The sequence below is a fragment of the Erithacus rubecula genome, assembly GCF_903797595.1.
Source record: "Erithacus rubecula genome assembly, chromosome: 8".
In the NCBI taxonomy this organism is placed as follows: domain Eukaryota; kingdom Metazoa; phylum Chordata; class Aves; order Passeriformes; family Muscicapidae; genus Erithacus; species Erithacus rubecula.
Genome location: NC_136659.1, coordinates 16,826,073 through 16,852,631, shown reverse-complemented (window position 1 = coordinate 16,852,631; position 26,559 = coordinate 16,826,073). Strand labels below are relative to the sequence as shown.

Sequence of the window (26,559 nt, the reverse complement as noted above, 5' to 3'; positions counted from 1 at the left end):
CAGCTCCCTTTCATGGCTGTAAAGAGGTAAAAAGGTACCCCCAGCTGCAACCTCATTTCAGCAGAACTTACCTATCCAGCACAGTGTGACCTCTTCCTTCACAGCACTGTGTCATTCTTCGCTGCCTCAAAACCAGACCTGAGAGGACAACACACAACATCAGGCTGCTCCAGCCTGATTTATTAATTTCAAGGCAAGAATAAAATACTCTTTCAAAATTATTTGAATGAAAAAGCTTCAGTCTCATAAATAACATTATTTTTCTACATATATTTCCTCTCTCTGGTAAAAATAATTTATGTTGCCATCATTATTATCCTTAGTATCATCTTTCAGTGAATGTCCATCTACAAATTCATTAACTTTTTTGAGACAAATCATTGGCATCCTAATCTTCTGATTCCCATGAAAGACTCACTTTCGAGATACAATTGCAGCTGCCCCACACTGCCAGTTACTGTATCATACACGTCTTAAAATTCTGTAATCAGCATCCACCAGGTGCCGTATCGCATTCAGCACACCACAGTCAGTCAATACAGACATCCCCAAACACACCAAGGCTGGTTTTGTCAAATGTTTTATTGAGTGTAGACATCTGGAGTACTGTAAAACATGCATTATCTGTAGATTCAAAAAGGAGCAAGCCACATTGTCCTCACTGTCAAACGTGTCAGGCTTGGCATACATGATGGAGATTAATGAAGTATCATGAGAGTAATATGGTTCCCGAAAAGCTTCTACAATTTGGAGTAGGGTCTTAATCGTTTGAAATGCAAAGCTGTTCACATTTAGTGAACTTGCATGTTTGCTGGAGGTGCCATATTTTAATTCAAAACAAACAAGAATAATTTCACTGGGGGGAAGGGAGGTTCCCTAGGTAGAAACTGTATGCTTTTTGTTTCCAGATATTCCAATTCCAAATAAAAATTCATATGCTTTTTGAAGCAGCACAGTTCATTTCTGAGCTAACAACATCTGATACTCATTTCTTCTTGGGTTGTTGAGGTGTATTAAATTTAAAGAAGATAATATCTCCATCCTCCACTACGTAATTTCTGCCTTGTTGTCTGTATTTTCCAGCAGCCTGTAAATGGAACAGACAAAAGGAAAATCGGTTATTTCATTAGACATTTTATAGTATTTTCAAATAGCAATTATTTAAATACATTTTGGTAAAGAGATGGTAATACTTCAGCTTCAGAGTGTGACAGTCACAATACTCCTCAGTTTGACATCACTTGGTCTGACACACATATAAAATACATACAAAAGTAATTTAACCTCCACTGGATCCGTAGTGCTTTAAGTGCACCTGCATTACATAGTGGTGGAGCCTGGCAAGATAAAGGACATTAAAACAGTTCCATTTTATTTTCTTTTTTCAATTTGGCTTTCTTTTCCTTCCTCTGAAAACCCTGCAGATGGCAAACGCTGGTGGCAGGAATGTAAAGCAGGTGGCTGGGAAGGGCTGGTCAGTGCACACTCCCCGAGCCGCCGGCCGGGGGGCCCTGGGGACACCTGGGGCCGCGGGGACACCGGCACAAGGCACAGCCACGCCCGGCTCGGGCTGCGAGCGGGGCTCTCTCCTCTGCTCGTGCCCAATAATGAAGGGCTCAGGAGCACAAAACGCGGGCTCAGCTCTTGTGTCAGGAATTTCCTTTAGAAGGCATTCGCTTCAGAAAGACAGAAGAGCAGATAGGCTGTGAAACCGGGATACAGGAAAAGGCATACAGACCAAAGACATGAAAAGAAAATTCGTTATTAAAATGCTGTACTTGAGGAGAGCAGAAAATAGGCAAGGAATCTATTAAATACCACTACTTTCTGCATTACAATTTATTATTATATTTTTCTACTGTTATCTCATCGTAATTAAACCCAGTATTACAGAGGCTGTGGCATTAGGCCTGACAGGCTGGGCGGGAGGTGGTCTGCAGAAGCATTTATCTTGAAAAGTGTCTACAATATGGAAAAGTTGAGAGCTTCTGCTTTAGTTCAATAACCATTCCTGTTTTGAAGTTTTCCCTTGCAGGAGAAAGTGCTTCCATGCAAGACCTCACTGTGCCATTATTCTCAATGACACTATCACAGTGGTGGCATGCTAAGATCCCATTACAGGAAAGCTGTTAACTAATGACCTTAGTTGCTGTAGAACAGATCAGATTAATGGTACACAGTTAACTTAGACACCTTTCTTTCACAAAACCTGCTCTGTAAAACAACCTATTTCCCCATATTGCTTCCTAGAAATTTACAGGCTCCATAACCTTGTTGCTACCATTCCTTATGTAAATGTGGCTCCCAGTGATGCCAGCCCATAGAAAACTGCAGCTAAGATAGCCCAAATAATAAATATGTACTGAAACAGTAATGAACCTAACCCCACATTATTGATTGACATTATTGATACATAAGAAATAGTACTTTGCAAATGTTTTCCTATTTCTTTCCCCTGGAAATAGTTTAGACTGTAAAAGGTTTCCTTCCAAGTTCTTTCCTTTGAAGATCCTAATAATGCTTAAAGTCAAGAGTAATTACACAATTTGATGTCATATATACTAACAAAATAGTGCTATAAAAATCATCAGAAAAAATAAGCTGCAGGCACAGGTACAGAAACATTTTAGAGTTGAATATATTTATTACTCACAAATATTTGTAGAAAAAACTGTCCTCCACAAAGTAACACAACAGATTATTTTAGCACAGTAGTGCACACTACCAATGTGGCATAGATTTCTTTAATTAAATACATTTTGATACATCACTGTAAGTTTATGTATTTTTGTTACCAGTTTACAGTTAATTAAAAGTGACAGTGTTCCTTTAAATTCTCTAGAGACCATTTAATCCATTTCCATTGCTATCAGAAACACTGGTTGAAAAAATCAATACCCATTTGTGAATCTTGAGTATGTATTAAACAAGACACGTCTAACCAGTTCATTTGCACTTGAAAGCAGCCATCTGTAGAAGCCAGCTTTGCCTAAGCAGATATGATTGCTAATAATGTGATATCCCTGTAGACTACAAAGCCCACACAGAGCTATTCAGTGTATAGTTCACAGCACTGGCATTAAATTAGTTATGCTGTACTGGTGTTAAACACACACAAAATCAAACTTAAAAATCGATCAACTTGATAACATACAAAGCAAGCAACTCCCATTACCACTGTTATTTAAGATGACTCCTAAAAGCACCTAAATTTAATTTTGAAATTTACCAGCAATATAAAAGCAATTAGCATTGTCTATGGCATGAAACATTGTATTAAATGCAAATTAGAAAAGACCAGAGGAATATGACACTTTATTCTAAGAACAAGGTTTTTTCCTAACACTGATTTTAAAACTGTGTAAGAAATGCAAATCTGCTTGTTTAACAGCTATGCCATAACAGTAAAAAAATTAATCATTAAATTTATTTGAGCCTGGAAGTTTGATTTTTAGAATCTCACATTGTGAAAAACAAATAAAAACATAGAAGAAAAATACTGATTAATTTAATAGGTGTTAACTGATGCAGCCTCTCAGGGGAAACACTCATATTTGAGCATCAAAAACTGATGGTTGCAAAATTTTAATCTGTTACGTAAAGTGGTTTCTGACTGCAGAATATTAGATTTATTTATAGCTGTGGTTTCCCTTTACAACTACAACTCTACTTCCCTTTTCATAAAGCAGTTCACATGCCGCAACGAACCAATTATATGGGATTTTTTTCTCTCACTTCCTGGGGTTCAAACAAACCTATTAAAGTCCTGCTGCTCAGTATGATCTTCCTTAGTGATACCACTGAGAATAGGCTGAATTTGAAATCATAGTTTTGCATACCTTTCAAGCTATCAAATAGCAAACAATCAAGCTGAACCTTTTAAATTCTTTAACACATTATTGTGTGTAGGAACCTTCAAATACTGAGATCGAGTAAATCAAACTAATGTGATTTGTAATTGCAATTTCGTAAAATACAAATCTTAAGAAAATGTCAAAAATGCCAAATGAGAGAGCAAATGTGTATGAAATAAAGGTAAGTTTTTGTGCCTAAAGGAGAAGGAAATAATGCATTAGCAACACAGAGAAGAACAGCTTTCCTTATGACATTTTTTTGCCGCGTACAAGTTCATTTCATACTTAATAACATCAAATCAGATATAATTTGTCAGCTCTAAAAGGGCACAACTTTGGGCACCCGAGCAATCTCTGCCCTCTAGTGTTGAGAAAGCAGATGAAACTCTTTTCAATACAAGTGTCACCACAAAGAAGCATAGGCTCAATAAAAAAGTTTTCCATTAAATATCTTTACTGTCTGTTCAGTGCATAGTAGCCTCCCTGGACGATCAAAGTAAGGCATGGCATTTATGAGTATGACATCAAAGGGCAATCAAATAAAATACTGAAATGGTAAATTTTAAGATCCTAATTATGCTTATCAGAGCCTAGAAGTAGAACCCACTAAGCCTGAAAAAAGGGTACAATTTTATAATACAGTATTTTCTTAACCATTTGCATCTGATATTTTTAATACCTTTATTCAAAACATGACACATTTTTAGAAGAAACAGATTTTTCTTTGTTTCATGTTCCCTTTTAGAAGTGATAAAAAAAAAAATCTCTAAAATCTCTCTCATCTTAAAAATCTGATTTTTCAAAAACAAGTCAGTATTAAAGCCTATTAAATTCTGAACACAAATATGCAAACAGAGAGAAAAACACCCCAACATATTAGCATAACATTTGGTCTTAGTGCTGACATGTAGTCCATGCACTGTTATATCTTGGGTACTGAAATAGTCACATTCCTGTCCAGTAACTTGGTGCATTTGAATTCTAAGTAAAAGATGAAAATGGATTTTGGTTTATTGCTAGAGGTGACTGAAGATTCACTTAGCATGAAGAACTTTTTTCCAGTGAAATGGAAAAACGGCACATCTGGAAGGAGAAGAAAAAGTGGGGAGCTCACCTTGACAGCAGCCTCTGAACCTCCTTCTTTAAAATCCTCATATTTCATTACTTCAGCCATAATGAATCCCTTTTCAAAATCTGTGTGAATCTTCCCTGCTGCCTGAGGAGCCTTCGTCCCTTTCTGTCAAAGCAAAGACCAGAAGAAAATTAATTGCATTTAAGAAGATTGATTGCAGGAAAGAGGTTCTCCTTTTTTATATGCTTTCAGGTTCTGCTGAAACTTTGTCTCGTATCAGCTAAAATGTCACACATGCAGCTGGGTGATGCTCAATACTGGGACACAGAGTGCCCTCGTCACAGATAAACCAACCGACATTAAAGAGCAGCAGCTTTGTTTTTTCTAATGGTATCAACAGCAGTATTGATTTTAGAAGCTATGACTGTGTTTTGCTGTGAAATTTGCTTCGACCCCTAGCTTTCTACACAGAAAGTGAAGAAGATATTTAAATATCTTTAAAATCTGAATTACTCAAGACTTTCACTCACATCCAAATAATTTCAATTAAAGATAACACTCAGGGCAAACAACATTTGCAGTGAGAAATGACGTATGGATATCAAGCCATACACATTAGCTCATTTTTATTTCAGAATAATTTTAGTGAGTTTGATATAGAACAAACTGAGTATTCTTGCCAAAACATCAACAACTGAATCACTAAAAAATAAAAAATCACCGACAACTACAGGATAATTTAAGTTTATGCAATAGAGAAGAATGCATTATAGCTGCATGCTTTAAATTACAAGGACATACATTCTGTGCACATACAACCATGGAGAGAAATTCAAGCAATAATGGTGACCTAAAGGCTGCTTAATAAAGCATGCTAAAGTGCTAAGGAGTCTGACACTGTAAAGCACAGTTTTTACAATAAAAGATGTATTGGGTTAATATGGCTACTCACTGATGCTTACCTGACTAAATATCTTTGCACATTAAATCAAAGATACTCACAATCAGTCTTAAGATAAACCAGCTTTCAAATTCTCTAATAAAGAGCAAGCACTTCTACTGAAAACACTAGAATTTCAGAACGTGCTTTTAAAAACTATGGCAAGAATCAGAACAACAAAACTCCCGCTTTTATATTATTTTGGTCACTATTTCAGGGATTTTAGAAAGCAGCTATCATGTAAACAGAGATGAGAAGAAAAAGCTAAAAACACCCTACATATGCTTACAAGAAAATAAGTTTAATGTGCTAAAACACATACACAAACATCTGTAGCAGTACTATTAAAAATATAAATTTACAGGAAATTATGTTGATTAATGAAAACAAATTAATTCCAGTGAATGAAATTAAATACAGCACTGAAACTCATTGCACAGCCCTAAATACACTGATGCAGTAAATAGGAGCTCAAAGACTGAACTGCACCTCCAAAAGTTGGCACTGTTGTAATTTTTAAGATAAGGGTTTGCCACTGTACACGTTCCAAAATATTTTTTCAACACTGATCTTTATATTACAACATATTTACATTCAAAGGCAAAACACTACAGCTCAGCTCTTACTGTCCTATGGGAATAAATTAGTTGATGTCCATGGCTATAACCATTCTACATCAATATTTAAAATACATAATATAGTTTTAGGCATTACATAACTTCCCAGATAAACATATAAAACTACCAAAATAAACTAGGTCTAAATACTAAAGTCAGTAAAAGACCTGAATTACTGCACACTGATTTTTAGGATTTGGAGCCCAAGTGTGTATCCACGAGGAATATAATGACGTTATATTGCTTTTATTGCTGAAAATGTAATCCCAGCAAAGCACAGGAGGAATGAACCATCCGCAACCCAAACAAACTTAGTGAATACAAAATGAAAAGCAACATCAATTTCACTGCAGACAAACCCAGTCACACAGATTAAGCAAGCACAATACTGGTACGTCTTATCTCTGACCACAGGAGGAGGGTAGACAGATTCTACAGGATGAAGAAATTCAGACTATGTAATAGGCAGAATCAATTGTTACCTGCCTCAATCAATGCAGCTCCACTTTCACTGTTCAGCAGCTCACAAATAATTAAAGTTATCCTGGACAAAAACCTCATCTGTAATGACTAGCTAACCGCCACCATGACAAACTTCAAAGTCAGTGATATCAATCTGAATTCAATAGTGTGGAACTGGATATAGCTGATGAATAAGTATGAATCTTACCCTGATGGTCCATGCACGCACTTCATCTGGGCCTGCAGTGAAAAAGTATTCTAGTTGGAGTGCTGCATATCCAGCCTTAATGATCTTTGCTAAAGCACTGAAAAAAAAAGGGGGAAGGAATCCAATTCATTCAGCATATACACATAAAACAGCTAAATGCGCCAAGTAATCAATTTGCATGGAAAGACATCACATATTTTGAAGATACCAGGTCTACTTTGGAACAGAGCAATAATTGCAGTAGCCTTTTACTTTGAACTCTCTTTAGAAGAACTACTTCTTTACTACAAAATCACAAAGTTAGTATTTTGATTTGTTTATTTGGCAGGCTACAGAAACATGGAATAAATACAAATCACCCTATCAGGCAGCACTCTTGTCTCATGCAATTTTCAGGACTCCAGGTCATGAAAGCGTATCTGTTTGACTGAAATTCAATATTGAAACAATTTATTATAGTTCTTCAGAAAATTATGGCAAAATTTTCTCCACTGTCCTTATTCCCCATGGATGACGAAACAGTTTTGGTGATCGTTCCCTCTCAAAAATATACATAACTAATACCTATGTTATAATTAAAACACTGTACAGAGATGACAGATGACAGTTAAAAACTTAATTTAAAATAAATCTTTTCACTCTGTCTCATGGTAAAGAAAGGAGAAGATTCTCTCTTTATAATGGTAATTACTCTGTCATTTATTATTCTATCAGCGCAAGCAATTAAATTACTGCAAGGAAATAGTTGATAATAAAGTGTAGGGAAAATGAATGCTAATTAACCTTTGTGTCATGTTCTCTTCCAGATACTTCTGTTTCTCCTCAGCACTCATATCTTGCAACTTGAGTTCCAAGGCCCCACTAAAAGGAATGACCAAAGCACCCGGGTCGTGCTTGTCCACCCACTCTTTAATTTTTATCAACCTGTAGACAACAAAGGGCACAACATTATCTTGTAGTGCATGCATGGCTGTACCACATTCATTATTATCAAGTAGCACATACATATTCATAAGAATTGCACGGATTTATGATGCCATCTTTTTGTGTATTGCTTTCCAAGGTCAAGGCATTAACAGGCAGCAATTGCTTCAGGTGTACTCCATTAACATTTCACTGTTTCTTGGTTTCTGTTTGGCATTTAATCTATCAGAAATAGGCATAATTTGGGACAATAACTAGGTGTTTGGTAGAGGTTAAATACTTGCAATATAAAAAGTGAATAAAACTTTCTGAGAGCAAAATGCACTTCCAAGATTTATATTTATTAAATGTGGTAAAACTGAGGGCCTTCAGTTTTTATTGACTTTTTTTTTTTTTAATTAAGAAAAAGAAAACTTCAGTACCATACTGGTATTAGCAAACAGAAAAGAACACTACACTCCTCCTATATAGCAAGCTGCATCTGCTTTTTCTGTGTATTGATCTTGGAGTATGCCTTAGTTGATCAGTACAGGTCCATGTTTCTACTGGCTTTTCCTATCTTTCTACTGTTTTCCCAGGACAAAGCTTCTGGCTACAATACTACTATTATTTTGAAATAAAGAAAAAAAAATCCTATTCATCTTCAATAACTAGCAGCACTTACAATAGTTTGCCATTCATAATTTTTTTTAGCAGAATGAAACAACAGATTTAGAGCTAGAAACTTACAGTAGTGTTAGTTTTGGAATGTTAATTACCCTACTAAAGTTAAGAGAACTGGCAGCCTCCTGGCAGCCTGGAAGGTGAACCCTGTCCTGGGGTGCATCAGCATCGCCAGCCAGGCAAGGGGTGTGACTGTCCCCTCTGCTCTGGGGCAGCCTCACCTCGAGTGCTGAGGACAGTTTTGGGTGCCACAATGTAAGAAGGTTATAAAGCTCTTAGAGAGTGTCCAAAGGAAGCCAACAGCGATGGTGGAGAGCCTTGAGGGGAGCTGTATGAGGGGCAGCTCAAGGCTCTGGGTCTGCTTGTTCTGGAGGAGACCAGGGGAGACTTCAGTGAAAGTACAACTTCCTCGAGAGGGGAAGCAGAGGGGCAGAACTGATCTCTTCTTTGTGTGACCCAACCCAAGGGAATGGCCTGGAGTTGTCAGGGGAGCTTTAAGTCGAGTGCTTGAAAAAGTTGCTTCACCCAATGGACAATATCCTCAGGCACATGGTGTGACTCTTGGGGATGTTTTGTGCAGGATCAGGAGCTGGACTCAATGATCCTTGTAGATCCCTTCCAATTCAGAATATTCTGTGATTCAGTGAAAACTTTAGAGCAGCAGATGGTGTTTAAAAAAAATCTTTACACACAAGCATCATATTCATGGCTGCAAGTATTTATTTTAAGTTTAAGAGAGACATTTATAAATTACCTGGGAGGAGTTCACTACTGATAATAGGACACTATTTCTAAACACATATGAATGGTAAGAATGACAGCTCTCTGCTCAGCAAGCAAACACAGGAGCCATGGGAATACTTCCTGTACATGAATAATCAAATTACAAAACACAGCACTTTGGGTGCCAGCGATGTTTCAGACCTGAAGCACCCACCATACAGCACAGGGCTTTATGCTTGCTGAGTTCTTTTTCTTAGTCCTGCTAATCTGCAAGATTTAGACTAAGGTTTTAGCTGCTATTATACTAAAGTGCTTTGAAACTGTGGCCTGCAAACCTTTAAATAATCAATGCAAATGTCACTTCAGAAAAAAATGAACTGAACCACAAGTTCATCAACACACATTTGTCAAAGAAAATAGCAGGGGATCAGAGCTATTATGAGATTAAGTGCATGGCCGACTGAGTAGGGTTTTAGATGGGACAAAGAATATAGAAGTTCACTCAACAGTTTTCACACGTTTGTTATATAAGGCTGGTCTTCTATCATTTACTTATGTAAATACCCCGTCAATGTTTTTCAATCCTCATTATACTAATCTTTTCTTGCCTCCAGTATCCAGTGAAAACAGTCTGGTATCCAGGACTGATACTGATACACTATTGCCTTCAGCAACATCTGAACCAAAGATCACAAGGTGTGTTTCTCAACATATGACATTTAACAGCATTTCTAAAACTAACATCTGTAGTTAACTAATTTATTTTGGCTAACAAAATGGGTATTGAATTTCAGAACTTATAAATGCCAACATTTTACAGAAAATATATCACAAAATGAATCTACAATTCATAAGTGTATTTCAACATATGTGTGTACACCCATTATAGATTTTTTTTTAAGGAATTATCTAATACAGATCTCTGGATTAATTAAATAATGTGTCAAGTGAAGAAAGATGGAACGAAACATGTAAACTTGAAAAAGTGAAATGAGCATGAAACTGATGTCAAAAATTGGAATCAAATTCTGTTTGGTAAATATGGTCATCATAACTAATAAACTAAGAACTATTGTGGAACAACAAGATAAGAAATAATTACTTTGGCTAAAACACCAATTCAGAATAATAATAGTCTTAGACTGTCATTTTAACAGCTTTTCTATTGAGTCCTTAGAGGGATTATTTGCATTCCTCAGGTATTCTATTGTACGATTCAGATGAATAAAGACTTACAAATCATTCCTCTACCGCCAGTGTGAGACTTTGATCCAGTGAATACACCATTGTACCTTAACTATAATTGGCAAAAAACCTGACAGTGTAGAGCATCACAAGCTTAATAACAAAGGAGAATATCTCAAAGTGTTGACAGACGATCTTCATAATGCAGGAGCAGAGCTGGTACATTTTACCAATAAATGAGCACTGAGGTCTAAAGGTCTCTGAAGTGACTGACATCAGACCCGCTACAGCCTCACTAAAAGAATAAGGTACTGCATCCCACTCTGTACAGTCAGTCAGGTTCTCTGCCCGAGTCTTTTACTTTTGTGACTTTCAATGTCACAGGAATTACTAAAAAGTATCAAGGAATTCCCCTAAATGTGATCAAAATAAAGAAAATAAACAAAAGTAAACACTTGAATTTAAATATTCATATATTTCAAATTTACATTTTCCCCAAAGCAGGATGCTTAAGTAATAATCAATAAAATAATAGTGCACATATGCCTTCCTGCTAGGGATAACCAAGTGTGCCAAACAGAACAAAATGGTCTTAACAAATGGTAAAAATTAATGTCAAAGTCTGGGGTTTTTTGAGCACATAATTTTTCCAAAAAAAATTATGTATGTCTGTAAAATCACAGCAATAGTACACTCATTTTGGGCCTTTGTTAAGATAAGCAAACACTGGAGTATCTCTCTGTTATTTTATGCTATACTTGAAAATTAATAATGAAGAGTATTGGATTTTATGCTTAAAGACTTTTGACACTTAAAAACCCCCACTGCACATTAAAATGTAACAAAATGAAAAATAAAAAACCAAAAAGTAGAAGTGGCAGCACCAATGACCATGATTAACAGCTGAAACTACTTTAAAAAAACAAGGAATTATTTGAGATGAAAACCCTTTTAAACAAAGTAAACCAAAAACTAAGTGAAAGCAGTTTAACAGTGCAGGATTCCAACAGACCTTCCCAACTAGGGTAGCTTGGCTCCTCCCTTCCCTGTGGAGAGGAGTGTGCCAACATCAGCTATGGAGGGTTCATCCATTCATTCTGTGATGGCAAGCAGAAGAGCACACTATGTGTCAAAGCCTGACACAAGAACAAAACCAAGGCAAAATCAGACCTCACCAACTTGCAGGTGAAGACAGCACTCAAAATTCTGATCAGGGAAAACACTGAAGAGGAATTCAGATGCTCATTTCCACCTAACACTGACTGTTTGATAAGGACATAAGGAGTATCAGCAGCATTATCAGTGCATCTAGTAAACCACAGGTGCCAATGGCTTCAAGTGTAGATGGATCAGGACAAGTACCAGAGTTAACTCCTGATCCTAAATCAGGATGCAGAAGACCTTGGAGAAAGGTTTAAAAATGAGGGCACTCACTGAGAAGGCCAGTAAACAAAGAGCACCAGAATCTGGAGTTGTACAGAAGGGGATGCCTTCACTTTAAAAAGCTGATGCTTACTGGGGTAGAAAGAACCAAAACCTGCAGCCAACCAAAATAAAAAGGCATAAAAGTTGCAGAATGTACATTACCTACAAATCAATATTTGAGAGAGTCTCACATGAGAGATCCAGCTGGGAAGAGAGACAGAGTTCAGATGGAAATCTGAAGTAGTGATGGAAGAGAGAAGCTGCAGAGAAAGCTTAAGCTCAGTGGACACCTGCAAGACAAGATGATCTGAAAAAACTGACCCCTGAGAAGAAAGGTGATTTGTGAAAGCACACTTTTGTACAAGCAAGACCAAAAAAAACCATCTAACTAATGGAAGAGAAACAATTGTTTTTCTGTTCTACACCCGAACTATGAGTGGAAAATGGCAGAAACAAAAGAGCACAGCAGGGAAAAAGACCAGGCAGCCCAAGAGATAAAAAACAAATGTAGGTAAGATCAAACTGAATGATCAAAATTTAAAAAAGACTGAAAAAAGAATCCACAGATAAGAATGAGAACAAAAGGACTTAGAAATTCCAACAGACTCTTCCTGTTGGCAATTCTGAGCAATAGCAATTTTTAAAGGCTTTTAAACAATCTGTTTAGTGCTTGCTCCCTGTTGCTGAAATTTTTCATAGGTGGAGCCTAAGCCACCTTTATTTTATTTAAACTTAGCCTATAGGCTGTGGACCAAGAATATACACTCCCTATTTATATCTTCAAAGTTTCAGGCAGTTTTTGAGCTTTCCTTGTAAGCCATATATGACTTCTAATTTTGAACCTTCTTGTTTGGACTCTCTTCAACTGGTCTAAAAGTTTCTGAAAGCAGAAAGTGCCTGATGCATTTCTCAAAGCTTTCAATAATAATAGTTTATAAACATTAAAAATAGCTAGAGGATTAACTCATTTTCAGGTGATTTTCCTGTTTATTAAACCCAGTCTAGCATTTGCTTTTTTTGTGACAGCACTGCAACATTATCTCATCTCAGGTTATAACTTATTGTGTGACCCTGTTTGACTAGCTGTTCTTAATACTATGTTTGCATAATTATTCCTGTATAAAATCCTTCTCAGGACCTGCATCATGGCTATTTTTTCCTAATGATTTCTTTTATTTCTTGAGATGCTCCTACGTTCTAATTTTCTTCTACATATATATGGACATCTCCTAGATTGGGGGTCATCCAGAGATTTAACAAGAGTGCTCACCACCCAGCTCATTAAAGGAAATATGTAACAGTATTCAACCAGTAGCTGCTTCTGCAGATCTCATAATGCAATATTCTTTGTTTGGAAAGTGTACCACTGATAACCATGCTCTGTGTATTATCCTCCAACCAGTCTTGCACATTCAACTTCCAGTAGTTTCCATCTAGCCAGTATTTCCTATCTTGTTTACGAGAATGTTGTAAGGCACTCTGTCAACAAGAATTTGTGAAGATAACTGGGTTGCTTTTTGGGGATTAAAAAGTTGAATTGTTCCAACATTATTCTTGAAATCAAAATAAAAAACATGACCTTAAAAATACCTTGTTTCTTCTCTCCCCTGTGGATTTCTTTCATCCATTATGAGGTTTCAAATGAAACCACAAATTATCTAAAATGATGAGTTAGGCAAGAATTCATTCTTTTGCCACACCCCAAAACCAGAGGGCCACTAGATTTAGTTGATTTGGTAGAATGGGAGAGGAAGACTTAATCTACCTAAGCACCAATACTGCATGACACAGTGCCTAGGTGGCATCCTCCTCTTCTCTTCTGGTAGTGTGCACAGACTATACAGAGATCAGGTCCCAATATATGTATTTTACAGAGATCAGTCACAGCTTTGGTAAGCTTTCATTCCAAATTTCGACAATTAACAAAGGATGGGATTGTAAAAATAACAGAACAAATATATATAATGACTGTATCACAGAAATGGTCTGTGGCAGAAGTGAAGAAGAGGAAAGCACAGGTGATTGTCACTCCTCTGTATTGGAGCACTATGCTAACTCTTTATTGCTACCTCCTTTCTCTGAGTATTCCTTTCTTCTTGCACTGCATAAGGAGAAAGGATAACAAAACAGGAGAACATTAAGTAGTAAAAAGGTTCCTTCTTCCTCACCATGATACATTTTTTATGAAGATGATGAATCTCCAGCAGGTATGGGAGTACCTGTTACTGACCTCAGCAACCACATCTTAAATCATCAGCAATGCTTATAAGTTTATTTTCTTATTCCCTCTTCCCAGCTGGCCAAATGTAACACAGCAATTCTTTAACTTCAAAAAGCCCTTTCCCAGCCCTCACCTGCAAATGCTTTCTAGTAACAGTTCAAAACAAAAACATTGCCTCCAGACACTAGGCTGCTCCCTGGCCAAGAGCCTCCTCTCAGCCCCTCAGGACAAGAGCTTGAGGAACCCAGCACTGCATTTATCCTGCACATCCTGAATGCTGTAACTCCTCAATACCTTCCCATTGTCCAATGTCCAAATCACCTCCAGTATTCAGACACTGCATTCACCTGAACCTTACAACAGCCAACGTGGAGAACCCACCTCACATGTTAGATATCACTAACAGAGATTGACTTGAACCTCAAAACAGGAAGAGACCTTAAAATTCTTTACCTTTTAGGGACTTGCCACACATCCCATGATCACAGGAATCTTATTACAGAATGGGCACATAGAGCATCTCATTCTATCAGATCCATATTTTACATTTTTAAACCTGTAATTTCAATTGTAATTTCCACTTACACTATATCAAAAAATGAATCTTAGAGGTTCCTGACCAACACTGTCATTTGACATTTATTATAGATGAGTTTATAACTCCTTAACATTCTCCTTTGAAATATAAGTAATCCCAGGTTCTCTGCCTTGTATGTCAAAGCAAGTTCTTCCAAAGCCTTGATCTCTATCCTGGTCATTAACTTAGAACCCAAAATTCTGCAAAATAATTTGTTAGATGGGGTGACTAGTACTGCACCTACTATTTTATTCAAGTAGCATCCCAGATTTTAAAGAAATATTTTCAGAACCTGGACATGAGCTTCTCATCCCACTCCTTACGTATCCAGATGTTACACTTGCTTTTCTGCTACAGCTGCAGCACATGGAGCAGGGCCCCTATGAGCATTTCCTGTAGGCAAACTCAAGCTGTTCACTAACAAAAATAATCCAGTAAAAAAGCAGCTTTTGGAGGGATAATTTAGTTTTCATAGCCCCCCTCTCCAGCCATTGCCTTTTAAGATGGACAGTTCACTTTCCCACACATCCTCAGAACTGGCTGTGCCAATATAACTGAAGGGTGCTGCAGGTGAAGACTACTGAGGACGGGATGTCTTAAGTTGGCCTACAGCCCAAAAAACACCAATGCCATGGAGTCAAGTTGAATCAGGAATTTTGTTATTTATTACTGAATAATGCTTATAAATGGCAGGACTCTCGAGCAAAAATTATGTCATATTGAAATCACTTATAAATGGATTCTTCCAGGCAGAAAACACTGGTTGACAAGAGAATTTTAAAAATCAAGGCAATATTCTGAAAATCCCTATCAAAGCACTTTATGCCCTCAAGATACAGATCTGTTAACAAACTAACATAATATGGTAAAAGCAGAGGGTTCTCAGCTTACGTGGTCTAGAGAGCTAGCCAGAGACATTGGCTGTTTAATGGTATGCTGAAAACACCTAAGGTCACAACACCTCACTTACAAATTTATATGCATTATCAACCACTATTTGAAAGTATTTCATATAAAGACTTTGCTTAACTGACATGAAACTTTTTTGGTTTGCAAAATGTGGGAGCTGTGAAAGAAATAATATGAGTAAACATGAATCTGTAAATCAAGTACAGACAGTAGTTAATGGACGAAATATTTCTGTATCTAAGAGAAATAAAGCAGGCATAACAGAAAAATAAAGTTCATGGCCTACAACCACTTTGAATTTAAAAATATCAAGATGGTAGAATGACAAAGAAGTAAAATAATCCAGGATGACACTTTTTGCTGATATATATATACATATATATATATACAGAGAGAGAGAGAGCTCCCAGTAAGAAAAGATTTTTCAGTACATTATACAGCTTACATAATCTAACAAAAAGTCGGTCAAGGTAACCCTGTTTTAAACATTTGTAAGAAGCATCATTCATGAAGGATAAAGATCTTAAAATCCATTTTTAAAACATTCATTTTTGATCTAATGTTCAAGACTGCAATAATATCTCTACCCAAATGATGGCCCCCACTAAGGTGATTGAAACCAATCATAAATTGGTATCACAACCAAAATCAATTATGACTTGAACAACAAAGTGGTGCTACACTGCCACTGTAGCACTTTGATGAAACATGGAAGGTTTACAGTCTCTAGCTCTCCTTGGTCTGCCAATTGTGAACACTAACTCTGTCAGCTAAAAAGACAAAAAAGAGATAGCTATGGCAAGGATCAAGAACAGTCAAGACTAACTATGATGAACCCACCTAACATCAGAGATTGCAACAAACTGTGCATATGGGCACAGCAAGCCTTACTTAAGCACATATACTTTGGACCAGAACAATGCTTTTAAAGTCACATCCTGTCATTCTTCCTGCTATCATTTATAAAATGCATAGTTTAGAACGGTTATCTTGAAAACTATCACAAAATAATTTAACAACTACTCATTCCTAAATTATAGCAGAAGGAGCAAATCTCAGTCACAGGACCTCTGGGGGAATTGATGATGACTGAGATATTACAGATGAGCAGAAAGAGTTCCTATTACATAGTCAGGCTTATGCTATGGCATGATTATTTTAAATTTTCTCTCTTGACAGGACTTCCTTTTGCCATATGGAAAACTATTCTTGAGAGTTCTGTACAAAGTAAGACAATTCATATCAATGCTATCATAGTTAAGTATCAAAAATATAAACTAATTTGAAGTTATGACCCATTCACAAATAAAATATTGACAAATAAACCTCAGAAATGTGATGCCTTAACAAGAGAAAATTTACATGAAATACACAAAAGACAAGGTAATTTTAAATTTAATAATTATTTTATTATTACTTTAAAATTTATTTTATTCTTTATTTCTTTTATGTACTATGTGCATGCAAGTAAATACCAAGACAAACTCCCAGAAAAATGTGAGACCTACATAAAAATCCCATGTAAGGAAATAAAGACATACTAACAATACTTAAAATAAAATACTGTAAAGACTAATTAGCAATGTATTTCTCTATTGTTAATTTAAAATCCTGCAATGGGTAACACAAATGCAGACTATGAAATTGTTAGTTTTGGCTTTCACTAAAGTCACACACAATTTAATGAAACATAAATAAACTGGGTCAGCGTACTCCCCCCCCTAGTTCTCTTACTGAAATATCCTTTCCTCACAAAAGATGGAGGGAAATGCCTTCCTCACTTCTCCAGAATTAGCCTGTGTGATCTTAATTGCAGAGCCTCTCCAGACCAAAGAACTCACATGAATGTTCTCTTCTTCTTTCTATCAGTTGCTAAAAATTACCCTAAGTATTAAAATTGCAAGAGTCAAATACAGTAAGAATATTTGATTTAAAATAATAAACCCTACTTATTGCCCTGTATCTTTGGGCCATTAACAACTACTTACATTTTGAGATCACACAATACTAGAATTCTATGTTTTAAGAAACAATTTTAATGAGATAAGTAAAAAGAATCACAGAAGCTGGTGACACTGTGCTAAGCTGTGGGGTTTTTGATGAAAGAAAGATCAAACTTGCTATTAGGCTGGAATACCACTCAGTAAAAGAGAAATTAACTTTGGCACTTATCCAGAGAAAGAACTCCCCTAAACTCTCAGTGTAACAACAGAAGTGTTTAGTTGAATGGTTAATACTCAACCTAGAGCATCTCCAAGAATACAAGGCTTTATTTCAGACCCCTGATTTAGACACCTAATCTCACTCTGCTCCCTATAGTTAATGAAGTAGAAGGCTCTTCTGAGGGCAATTCAGAGTACTTAAATTAGGGCTGCTTTTCTCATTTTCTTCTTAAAGCATCTCCCCTCTCCTCTTTTCCTCGCTGCTCTAGAAACTAACCCTCACCTTATATGCCTAAGACACTCACAGAAAATTATGTGATCTGCCTTGGCCTTGCCTCCTGCTGACAAACTCCCCCAAAGTAATGTCTAATAAATACAACAGCATATACTGTACTGTCATATGAACATGTCCATGTCCGAGTAAAACACTAAATGAGTTCAGGATTTTCACAGCATGCAGAGATGCCTTGTATGGAATCTACTTCACTAATTTGAAAAGCTGTCACAAAAATGCTCAATTCCACAGATACAGTCTGTTTACCTGTCTAAACCATGGTGAAATGAAAAAAAAATTAGCCATGTCTGAATCATCTACTAAAACACACTTGTCCTAGGGGAGCAGTAACTTTGATTTTTTTTCAGAAGCCAGAATAAGTATCTGGATCAGTGTCATGCTTCATTTATCTGACAGACTAAAGGATCTGCTAAACACAGATTTTTAAGGCTGAAAATGGAATGACAAAGTAAATTTCTGTCAGAAGGAAATAATCTTATTCTGTGGGTGGATGTGCACGAAACAGTTTTTTCCAAGTACAAAACTAAAATTTGATTTATTATAAAACTGTTAGTTTACCTTCATTTTTATATCAGTTATGGGATTAGGAAGCATTCAACACCTTCAGCAATTTCAACAATAAAAAACCAATTTGACTGGAAAGAACTCCACCTTGAAGTAACAGGGCTCTGTGGTATGCTTTACCCTTATGAACACTAGCACTAACAATAGGATCAAAAAGCCAACCAAAAAAGCAAGCTACTTTTATTTTTGTAACTTGGCCCAGAAACCATTTTCCAATAGAAAGTCAGAACATAAGCCCAAAAACATACTAATTCACGTTCAGTCTCTTCTGAGTAAAGAAAAGGCTCCATGTGTGGTGGCAAACATGATAGTTGTCAACATAAATGAAAATGTTCATGAATAAAAAACAGGCTGTTATAAAGAGCTAATTATAATATTACTATCAATTGCTAGCTTGCGCTTGCAAATCTTTCATATCATATAAATGCATTGTTTTTGACGTTTCTCTGTAGCTAAACATCACATCATTTCACTTTTTCAAGGTAGTTCAAACATGAATGGGATATACTATAAGGAATGTGATCTGATCTACAGTTACTCTGAAAAGAAAAACAATGACATAAAAGTGCAGTCATTAAAAATGTAAAAAATTATCTCCCAAAAAAAAAAAATCTAGACTTCTAACAACCTCTATAGAATGATTTCTACTTTCTGTATATTCATTCTTGCTATCCAAAACAGCAGTTGAAAATACTTCATCTGATTATGCAAGTGACGACTAAAATAATACATCCAAGCACTACTGACATTGTGAATTATTCAACTTCCATCCAGATGCTTTCTTACCATTAGAAATGCTGTTTATTTGCTTCAAAAAATCACCTACACTCTTGTAGCACATACAGTTGGAGAAATGTTTAAGTAACCATGAACATTTCAATGACATTTTCAATGAAAAGCACTGATCTTATTTTAATGCTCACAAGTTTTTTTCTGTTTTAGAAGCAGCATAGTTTGGAAAAGACCTGCTCAACAAGGCAGAGCCCTAGTAAGTAATAAATGGTTAAAAGTAGACCAAGCCAAAGGAAAAACACTAAAGAAATCATGTTGGGCAGTTATTCTGGGACATGATATTCTTTGCATTTTCCCACCAAAGAGTCACTTCATCAACATACACAATGCAATTTTACTCTTAGTTTCGTTGAGTAATGACACCATCAAAGAAGAAATGATGACAGAAAATAACCTTGGGTAAACACAAGTAATTTGGTTTAAAGGAAAAAATAAAGCATGTCCTGATTTATTCTCTCATTGATATGACATATGATTTTCTGTGCAGGAGAAATAAATCTATAAAGTATTTGATAGTGTGCTGTGTGTACAAATACTCATTCAGCTGGAGAAGAGGGAAAGTGGATTTGTAGAGACTGAGAACTGAGCAATGCACTGGACATGGTAACAGGAGGACAAATTAATCTTCTAGGGTACTAAATCAAACTTCACTAGGATCAAACTTAGAACTGATCATGTTAAATACATTCATGACCTTGATACAAACATTAGTTACATGCAAATTTTATGTTCAATACACGAGCAGGAGATATTTTCCTTGAGGAAAGCCATCATCATCAACAATTGCAAGGGACACAGAAGGGAGGTCACAGTAGGTTAGTGTTTGTCAAAGGAATTCTAAGCTACCAGGACAGTGCAACAGGGAAAAAGCAAATATCATCTACAAATCCTACTGGAAATGCTTCCCTTTGCTTACCAGGATGCATTATATCTGCATATAAGGTATTCTTGAAAGCATATGGAGCCCTACGTGCAGCTGGGGTCAGCTAAATTCAGAACAGGTTATCAGAGAGATGGGAACCTTATTAAATGACAGAGTGAGAAAATTTATAATGCCTGCTTTAAGTAAGTACAGGAGGTAAACACCAATTAGATAAGATACTATTTAGTCTACAGGACAAAGCTGCCTGAACCACCAATAAAATAATGAAAAACAGGCTGGAAATTAGCAGAACATTTTCAACCCAAGACAGCAGCAAGGTTCTGTGAAGTGCCTTCCAATACTAAATGCAGAACAATCAGCTACTGTTAAAAATAAAAAAAGCAAACAACAAAACAAAAAAACCCACAACAAATCACCACCTTAATTAATTTATGGAAGTCATTATACTGTGTAGCTACCAACAATAACTGGTTCTGTACTGAATGCAGAGGAGGGATTACAGTAATTTAGGGATTACCATATAGTTACAAGGAAGCACTACACTTTGTGAATTCAGAAGTACTTAAATGCTATGCAGAAATGCACAGGAAGACAAAGAGGTCTCAATTTCATACAAATCGAGTTCCTACACCTTTTGTAAGAACCAATGCCTTCACTGGGAAGAAGAGAGAACTCACCCCCCACAAACCCAACTTGGCTAGTGCTGGTCAGATGACCAGCAGCAGTAGGACTGCAAGACTGATGCTACCTGTGTTCAGTGCCTGATGTCACTGCTTTTTAAAGGAGTATAAACTTGGGATCGCTATTGAAAGGAAACAAGACTCAAAACTCCTGGACAACCAGACCTCATGAGTTCTGCTCTTCCAAAATAAAATGTACATAAAGTCAGAAGTAGTCCATTTATACCATACACAGTTACCAGTACCACTCACAAGGACAGCATAGGTAAAGAAGAGGTAGCTGCAGTATTTGCATCATAGCTTGGCAATAAGTAATTTCAAAATTTAGAAAAGGTACAATTTTTAAAATAGCACTAATAATAGCACCAGACTTCATTAGACTAACTGATCAAATAAAGAAAATTAAGAGTATTGTACTTTTAAAGAGCGCAAAAATTTTCTCAAACAGAGATCTGAAAGAGACAAAAGTAAAATCCAGTCCCTCATCAACAAATCACCAAATACGTGCCTTGAACTTAATGCCTTCCTTCTACAGCCTCATATTAGGATAGAGTTTTGCTCCAGCAAAAGGGAATTCCATCATCCAAAGTCTTCTACCTACCCAACCATATGGCATCCTCAAGAGCAAGCTTGTCCTTTCCATGGAGCAAGGTTGGCCATAAAGGAAAGGTGCACCCCTAAGCAGACAACCCTTTGGGGCAGGACACTGATTCTGAATTGCACTGACAACCTTCATTGTGACATTTTCTGACTTTGAAATGTGTCCCATTACAGCATTAAGACACTTAATTTCCAATTTATAAAAAAGCAAACAATAAACACTCTGAATTCTAATCTGAATGTACTCATTAAATACCCATTACACAAACCTGTCTTTGAGCTAATGGAATTACAGTGAGCATTTGCCCCCCAACAGACCAGAAGCTGTTCTACTGCCAGGTGTCTCAGATACTTGCTAAGAGCACAGAAACAGAGACATGTTACCTCTGAATTTCATGCCATGGTTTCCAAGGAGAAAAATCTAGCGAGTACAGTCTCTTCTGATCCTTTTCCCTAAAATATGGACACTTTCCCATCCAACAGTTCTTCATATTCTGTTGCTCACTCTCCTTTTTTCTTCCAGTGTTATTCTCCAGTCTTGAAAGCCTTCCATCCTGGTCCAACAGCTCTTTAGCAAGATGCTTCCAAACAGGACCCACAGAACTGACACTTAACAGAATTCACAGCTCCCTTCTACCCTTGCTTTGGTCACTCCCACTCTCCTACTTCCTTCTATGTAATTTGCAGGGTTACCACTTCTGGTCCTGGACGCAGACATTCCCTGCTCAGCTTCCTTCATGCTTCAACATACAGAAGTATATCTGAGATACTTCCAAATTTCTGCTCAATTCTTAAATTTAGCAACAGCTATTTCAAAGAAAATTTCCTTAACCAACCTGTATCTCACAGGATTTAGCATTACATGAATCATCTGCCACTGTACTTTCTTAGAATTTTCTTTAAAAATAAATTGTACAAATGCTGACATTTTTAAATTTGTTCTGCAAAAACCCAACACATATTGATGATTTTTCCCATTAAAAATAGGACAAAGTAGTTATGTAATAGGCTGAAGTAAATAAGGATCAGGTATAAAATACCAATTTAATAAACAAAGGAAACAAACAATCCACTGTATAGTTTAAGTACCAGAGAAAATAAAGATATATACCATATATATACACAGTAATATTCTAAAGAAATATTAGATACAAGTCTTTCAGTAAAGTCTAAAAAAGCAAAAAGCATATAGATGTACTGTTAGTGCTTCTACTTACCACATGAAATTTCTTACACAGGAAAAGGACAAAAAAAAGGGAATCTAAATATAGCAATCTGAAACACAGTAACACTAACCAATACTGTATCTTTCCTTGAAACAAAAATTTCAGAAAAAGATGCAGTTGATAGTTTCTCCAGCAAAGTCTTATTGTATCTGTTCTTCTGGTACAAACCTGTGGAGTCTGCAACAAGAAATGCCAGGAACGCAAAAGACTTCATATGACAATATTCTAGTTGAAGCTCTGCATGTCCTCAATTTTCCTTTTCACCACAAAGAAAGCCCAACTATACATTATGAATCAATCAGAAAGAGAACATCTTTTTTTTTTAATGTTTTAATAAAAATAATGCAAAGTATGGAACTTCACAGTGATGAGATGCCTAAATCAGAAGCATTTCCCCAGCTCTATAATAACCCTTTACAGAGAAAGCTCTTACTGAATTAGAAAAAAAACTTCTATGTTGCAATTTTCAGAAAAGCACCACGGTAAAAATGCATTCCACTCATTCAGAAGCAACCCAGATTCAGTACTATAGAAGCTAAAGGTACTGCTCAATGCAATGATTCATAGTTTCTCTAATAGGAAGATTCAGCAGTTTTCAGACGAGACCTTTATTCCCTCTCTGAATAAATGATGCCTGAAATTTTTATTCTTGTTCTAATGGAATTTCAATGGCCTTCACTGCAAATCTACTGGAAATTTTCGCATATTAAGTGGAAAAAATTAAATGATGTTAACCACATTTTAATGTGATTAAGGCTGACAGGGTCATTATTTCTGCTAATCACTCAGTTTAAAAAGCTCAAACAAAACTTTCTAACAGCCAACGTTTTTTTCTGTTTTTCTGTATGTCTACTGTGGTTGAGAATTAAAGCCACTACTGAATATGAAACACAGCATGTATCATAAAAGGATATATTTAATGTTTGCTGTGATTTGTACATGGATTTCATAATTTCATTTAAAATTTTAAAAGGGAGGAATCATTCTTTCAGAATATATATACCTTTACTTCTTTCATCTTCCTCAATCAAAAGACAAAACAGAACAAGGGAATATATATTTCTTTTCCCATGGGTCCCATGTGCTAGTGAACAAGAGAAAACATTTCTGCATGTCTTTACTGTGAACCAAAAGATATGTGTAATTACAGAAAATAATTTCTTAGAGCATGTCTGTTAAGCTCTGCAATAAGAAGTTCTGCTTATTACCACTTAGGTTGGCATAAGCTGGAAAATGGGCACAAAGAAGCAGAACAGAATGAGGAGCAGAGATTACATAGTTTTCAGAGAGCCTTGGAGTTCACTCGCATGGAGGAACAACACTAGGACAGAAAATTAAGGAGGCTGCTGTTCTGGTCACGGGCTCAGCTCAGAGGCACAGCCTTAGAGCCAGCCCTCTTGCTCAAAGGTTTGGCACTGACAGCAGCAACTGCACATGGAGCAACTCCTTAAGACCACAGAAGCTTTGAGGATGATTAAATGGGGCAGAAGGACTTCACTCAAAAAGCAGTCAAAAGTTTATCTTGTTCATACTACCAGAGGAAGGGATATGTTGTTTGTGGGATTTATATTTTGTTTCTTTCTGGGTGGGAGAAGGCTATTTGCAGGTTTTCTTAGGCTTGCATTTTAGGATTTTCAAGAGGTTACCATTTTCTGCAAATATGACCACTGTAATGCTTACTGCCTGCTAATAATTTATACCACCCTTGGTGAATCATCGTTTCTGGATGACCTGTACCTCCCATGCCATGTTCTCTCTTTCCTCACAAACTCTAAACTTACACTTGATTAAAAAAGAGGGGGGGGGGAAAAAGGCATCTCAGCAGTCATATTCATCTTTTCCTACATAAGTAACTTGCTTATACTTCAGTTAGTTTAAAAAACGAAGAAAGTCCGGACAGACTGACTCACATTGATCATTCCCACATGGTTTAATAGATACATTTCAACCTTACTGAATCACTAAAAACTGCTTCTTGAATTACAAAAAAAAAAGAAAAATTAAAAATTAAAAATAGTAAACAAAATCATACCTTATTAATCTTAGGGCATGTGAAATTTATCTGAAGAATATTTTATTTCCTTCCCATTCCTTGGCAAAGTATCTGAACACAGAGATTGTTACTTTATGATTACAACAAAAAAATGCTGAGTAAAAAATACAGCAATTAATTATACACAAGTCTTTCCATATAAGACTTTACTTCTACCTTACTTCTTCATATCTCACATGTACTGCTAACTGTATTTCAGCAGCCAGCAGCTTTTTGTCCTAACAAACATTTGCTTCACACCTGAATACTCTCCATGACAAGACAAAAAGTCCAACAACATTAGATGACTTACTATCAAGGAACAAAGTATGTTAACATCAATACATTAGAGCTGTAGTTTGTGGTGTTCTCAAAAAGAAACGTTATTGGTATTGTTGCACTTTCTAGTTTTAGTGTGAAGCCATGCACTAGTGCATCAACTAAAACCCCACTGAATTCCTGTGCTCATCTAAGAAGGGACCCTGCTGAATGTCCTAATGCATCTTATTGTGAATCTTCAGCAAATAAAACTTCATGTATGAGCTCATGATGTGCTTTGCTGCTGGAAAGTCACAGGCTCTGTGGGAAGCTTTTTATCTTCCCAGCAGTCAGTTCTCTGAGAACATCAGTGCAGCTACTGTAGTTACCTGTAGATTACTTGTATTTTCTCACATCTGTGTCCAGCAATCTAAACCATGATGATAAAGGGTCATTAGGTTTTGAGTGAGGAAGGGGATGGACTAGACAATTTGCTCTGATAAGCTCCTTGTTGCGAGTGCCGGTTTAGAATGTGAAATGCGGGGTTATGCACATTCTCAACTCAAACGCCAGTGCTGGCAGAGCACCAATTAAAAATCATACTCAGCCCATCTCAAACTACATGAACACATCTTACCTGAAAGTTTTACAATTAAAATATTGCAATAAACTAATTCTGTCATGGTAAGAAGGACATCAACTGTCTATTAGCCACAAAAGAATTCAGGTACAATTACTAAGATAACTGCTGTTTGGAGCACAGCAAAGCAATTTCCCACAGTGGGGCTTACAGTTCAATTTACCAGTTGGGCAAATATTTTGTGCTCTGTAGTGGTCCACAGAGTTAACAGTTACCTGTAACATTTGAGCAGTGTTATACTTGGAGAAAACTTTTTTCAACCTAAACAGGTGTTTCAGCTTTATGCCTTCACATGAATACAGAATTGTTTCTCAACCCTTTTCTAAGAGCTCTTTTAAGATTTTCATTTAACATTAAATGCAAATTTTATGAAAGAGTCAATGGGTCTATCTTCCCATTCCAAGTTGCTTACAAGGAGATCTTGTAGGTTATTGGCTGCTCAGAAGAGGAATTCCACAATGTCACCTATAAAATTAGGTTAATCCTCAAGTAACTTTATGAGGTGGTAGCAGGCTTTTTTCCCTTCTTCCTTTTAGGATATGCTCAACTCAGTAAAAATAGTAATAATAATAATAATAAAAAAAAACCCAAACAAAAACCCCAGTCACATGAACTAAACAATAATGAAAGAAGGCTGCATTTTCATA

The 26,559-nt window shown here is 36.4% G+C and overlaps 1 protein-coding gene across 1 annotated transcript in view; it reads right to left on the bottom strand.

Moving 5' to 3' along the window:
* Positions 1 to 564: 564 nt before the first annotated feature.
* Positions 565 to 26,559, bottom strand: part of OLA1 (Obg like ATPase 1) — a 92,045-nt gene continuing 66,050 nt past the window's right edge. Inside the window, exons 8-11 of the mRNA XM_079310386.1 lie at positions 7,937 to 8,077; positions 7,154 to 7,250; positions 4,969 to 5,091; positions 565 to 1,087 (exon numbers count right to left, since the gene is read on the bottom strand). Of these exons, the coding sequence (XP_079166512.1) occupies positions 986 to 1,087; positions 4,969 to 5,091; positions 7,154 to 7,250; positions 7,937 to 8,077 (463 nt within the window). The 3' untranslated portion in view covers positions 565 to 985. The remainder of the gene's footprint in view (positions 1,088 to 4,968; positions 5,092 to 7,153; positions 7,251 to 7,936; positions 8,078 to 26,559) is intronic.